Source organism: Limulus polyphemus, unplaced genomic scaffold, assembly GCF_000517525.1.
Source record: "Limulus polyphemus unplaced genomic scaffold, Limulus_polyphemus-2.1.2 Scaffold653, whole genome shotgun sequence".
NCBI classification, from domain to species: domain Eukaryota; kingdom Metazoa; phylum Arthropoda; class Merostomata; order Xiphosura; family Limulidae; genus Limulus; species Limulus polyphemus.
In genome coordinates this window covers 340,542-345,164 of record NW_013666263.1, presented here as the reverse complement: position 1 = coordinate 345,164, position 4,623 = coordinate 340,542, and the positions used below count along the sequence as shown (strand labels likewise).

The following is a 4,623-nucleotide window of genomic DNA, read 5'->3' as shown; positions in this document are numbered from 1 at the left end:
ATATAGATTACTAATGTCATAATCGGTAAAAACATTGGTGAATATACCGTAACATTTAATAAATCTGGTAAACCTATAAGGTAAACATTATATTTGCATTAGTTAGGTATTGTTTTAGGTTTAACTGATTACAAGTAGAAAGTAACAGCAAATAGTCTACGTTGCTCATTAAATTTTATGACAGCTGTAGTTAAGTTCGATTTAATAGAGGTAAGTTTTTTAACCGATAGCACTCGCAAGGTAACCTACAATCAGCTGAGACGTTTGGTTTAAAAACTTCTAAGATTGTTAGCAAACTCTCCTGTCCATTAACCCTGTTAGTCTTGTGAGGCTGATGTGTAAACGATTGAGAAAAATGACGATTAATTGAAAATTGGTAGCCTTGACAGATATTACTTATATTTTACATTAGTACAGCTCAAACTTATAACAACGTTAAATTATAATACACCTACGTTAAGTCTTACAAGTTATCACTGTTTTAGTCTAATTCGTGTAGTCCTAAATGCTATCGTATCATTTTGTTTTGGTACAGTTAAGTTGTGGTTGTAAAATTACTAGTTACCTTTTTGGTCTAATTTGGAGAATTTGTTCCTTAGAATTTAATATATTTGTATAAAACAAGTAGGAAATATTGGCATTATAAGATAACCTTTATAACCATTATAAGATAACCTTTATAACCATTATAAGATAACCTTTATAACCATTATAAGATAACCTTTATAACCATTATAAGCTGAGTAGACGTATGGTTTACGATGTTTATCTATTCCTTATTTCTTGCAGAACCGTAGGAAATGACTTTTATTGTGCTCCTATAATATAGAAGGGTTAAAACAGTTTATTTATTCCATGTAGGCGTCCACCTCAGCATATTTTAACTAGTAACATAGTAACTTGTAATATTACATATTAACCGTCTTTCTTGTAGTAATAATATCTTTAAATATATTTTTATCACAATCAACGTAACGATTAGTTACAGTGATATCACGAACAAAATACACACAAAAAATCCGGTTCGCAATATCAGGGAGAAAATCGTATGGAAATTAATAGTTTTTTTTGTAACTTTCGACCTAAAGGAGAAACTTCCATTCCTCGTACTAAAACAGGAAATACGTTTGTCTCATTAAAAAATGTTTTTGTTTTATTCGTACATGTAAAAAAATGACGCTTCATTATAAGTCCAAAGATTAAAAAACATTGTCCAAAATGTTGGTAAGCCAAACCTTGAAATGAGTGAAAAAACGTGTGTTAACACGTATGCTATTGGGAAGTTATTCGGGCAGCATAAGCACCTGAAAATGCGGTTTTTTACGAGTTTAATATTTTTCTTAACAGATTTCATTCACTCACTACTTCAGTACAGTTACAAGCTTGTAATGTGAACACATTTAGATATATTTCAAATGTACACTCTATTCGTTTCTTTCTTTGTTTTGCTTAAAATAATACAATAAAAGCTTTTCGTACTTTTACTCTGTCCATTTTCACTTCGGGAAAACAAAAAGAATTTAAGCAAACATTTGAATGAGTACAGAAATTAAAAATACATCCAACAAAGGCAAACATACAGAATCCGCGATATTTCAGTGATAAGCTTATGGTTTGTTATTCACATATTGATTACTCACACCTTACAGCAGGGTGGTGGTGGGGGGTATTGTTTTCACTCCACTGTGTCAACAGTATAACTAGAAGAGTTTTAATCTAATTTTGATAAAATTTGATACAAGGATTGAGTGTCAATTTATTAATATTTTGGTGAATGTAGCTTAAAAGCCAAGGTTACGCTGAAGGTCAACCAATTTCATTATAACGTTAACAAACTGTGATTTTGAAAAACAGTCAAAGCTCGAGAACAGTCTGAGGAATAAAGAAGATTTTGGCACCTAGACCCAAATTTTTGAGGGTAAGGAATTGCTTGGTGTATATTTTAGATTGGTTAACGTTTTCCAAGTGTTTTTTCTAGTTGTATTTAATTAAAATTATTGAAATATGTATATTAGTTTAAAAAGTAACAGTTTATTCTTTAGGACATTATGTCCGTAGTATCTTGGTGTTCATTGTGCAAGTTTCGGTATTTTCGGTGAAACTGGTGTATATTTTCGGCCCGGCACATCCAAAATGACAGGGTACGAACATCATAAACACGTTTAGCAAATTTGAAACGAGATCTCACGGTGTTTCCTTACAGTAACTTGACAGAGAGGAATAGTAATACAAGAATTATTTAAAAACTTGGAAAAATAACAGGCTGCATTTCTCTTCTTGTAATATTAGATTATCAATAAAGTATGTAATTATTTCCCGCAAGTTTTAATGTTGGTTTATTAAGCTTTCAATGGTTTATGCTGATTATTAATTAACACTAAATCAGAAGGTATTTTCTCCTCACAAATAGAGATTACGCCCAATCATTATGCAACGAATCCTATCTATGATACCACTGGTTACACAAATTATGTGACTTGCATACTGATTCATACCGACTATATTCTATTCTTTACGTCAGAGTTTGCTCTACTTAAACGTTGGTTAATTCCGTTTCAAATCTATTAAATCCACGATAGTAATTATTACATCCACTACAAACATGGTCCTGGGAATTTAATAGTGTTAAGCTAAAGCATTTCCCAGAAAACTAAGTAATTGATCATTTAGTCGAAATATTTGTTTTTAGTTGGAGTTTTAGAAAACTAAAGCAATACTCGAAATAATTGATAATTTAAGCTGATTACAATTATGTACTAGGTAAAAAAAATTATTCACATTTTTTTTTTTGCTGAATCACCAATCTCATTTCAGGTTTAAGATAAAAGTTCACGACTTGTTCCAATGTGTTGTTTTCAAAATTCAAATATTTATTTTACATCTTTATATAAACTAGTAAATTTGGGCAAACGTATCTTAAAGTATATAGATATGTTTTTATAGATAACACACCTAGTTTTCACAAATAAATTAACAGATAGAATATTGAGTATGATGTTAGAAAGTAAGTATTAGAGTATAATATATTTACATTTATAGAATTTATATACCCTGTCATCCAAAATAAAAACTAATACAATACCAACACAACGTATAAAAAGAAATAACTTCTGTTTATACCTTTTTAATGTGTTTGTTTGAAATAGCAAACGAAACAATATGTATGTTTGAGATACTTCTAAATATTTAGTCTATATGTAACATAAGGTAACTATTGTTTGAAACGCTTTTACGCCAATTCAAATTATCTTTAAAGGAAAAAGTTTTTCTTTTTAGTTAGAAATAGTTTATTTTTTTAAATACAATATATCTGAAATATAGTTTGCACATGAACTGGTGCTTTGAATAATAAATATTTAAGGAAGAAAATAAATTTTACCTCCGTTTCGTCATGCATCTGAAATTTCACTCCTGTGTTCGATAGTTCCATCTTGTTGAATTTATCCATCTGCAATGTCCTATTAGTTTTAGTGTTTCATATTTTTCTATACTGAACTATCGTCCAATCATTACCCTTCTTATATGTGAAATAAACCCGAATTATCGTGTAATGCCTTGTTTTAGTTTATAACTTGGTGCTCTCACAGCAAAAAAAAAAAAAACGATAAATCACATGACGTGACATTATTCACAGCATTCACCTCTACAAGCATTTGAAGTCGAAGCTAAGCCTATGCTTATATAATAAGGATTGAAAAAATACGTTCGTTAGTTTACTTCAACACTTGAAGGACTAAACAGAAAATTCAGGAAATATATATTACTAAATGAAATATACATAAACCGCCCAGTAAACTGGATATGAAATGGCTTAATTTAATAATGTAGCTATCATAAAAATATATGTATATTAGAACTATTCATAATTTAATAAGATAAAATAAATCCAGTTTGTGCAAAATAAAAAAATGTTGGTCAAAAAGCAGTGCTTCTCAACCTTTTCCAATATCATTCACCCCTATAAGTTTTTCACAACAGCTCACTCACCCGAGTTCGAAAAAAAGACAAAAAAAGTACTAAATTAAAATGCAAAATTTATATGCATCAACAAAACCCCTGGGCGAACCATTCAACCAGTTGAGAAGCACTGCCCTATGGAACAATAAAACGTTATATGTATTTATATATATCACAACTAAAACAACAGTCACCCAGGTAATGGAACGAGGGTGTCCTAGTGGTTAGTATACCATAGCTGTGAATTCGAAGGTTCACATTTCGCGTCTCACTGCTGCAAAAATGTGCTGCGTATTTTGAGACAGTAGATGAGAGAGCTAGTCATGTGTGCTGTACCTGTCATATTGGCTAGCGATAAGCACCAATATGTGCTGTACCTGTCATGTTAGTCAGCAATAGGCACCCATGTGTGCTGTACCTGTCATATTGGCCAGCGATAGGCACCATTATGTGCTGTACCTGTCATGTTAGTCAGCAATAGGCACCCATGTGTGCTGTACCTGTCATATTGGCCAGCGATAGGCACCATTATGTGCTGTACCTGTCATGTTAGTCAGCAATAGGCACCCATGTGTGCTGTACCTGTCATATTGGCCAGCGATAGGCACCATTATGTGCTGTACCTGTCATGTTAGTCAGCAATAGGCACCCATGTGTGCTGTACCT

The 4,623-nt window shown here is 31.6% G+C and overlaps 1 protein-coding gene across 3 annotated transcripts in view; it reads right to left on the bottom strand.

Moving 5' to 3' along the window:
* LOC106459724 (otopetrin-2-like) overlaps positions 1–4,623 on the bottom strand; it is a 34,049-nt gene that overhangs the window by 16,486 nt on the left and 12,940 nt on the right. For 2 of the 3 annotated variants that reach the window (XM_022386262.1, XM_022386263.1), the window contains exon 1: positions 3,380–3,514. The exons of the other annotated variant lie outside the window; for it this stretch is intronic. In XM_022386262.1, coding sequence (XP_022241970.1) covers positions 3,380–3,448 — 69 coding nt within the window. In that variant the 5' untranslated portion in view covers positions 3,449–3,514. Of the gene's footprint in view, positions 1–3,379; positions 3,515–4,623 lie in introns of those variants that run through there. 3 annotated transcript variants of the gene reach the window in all.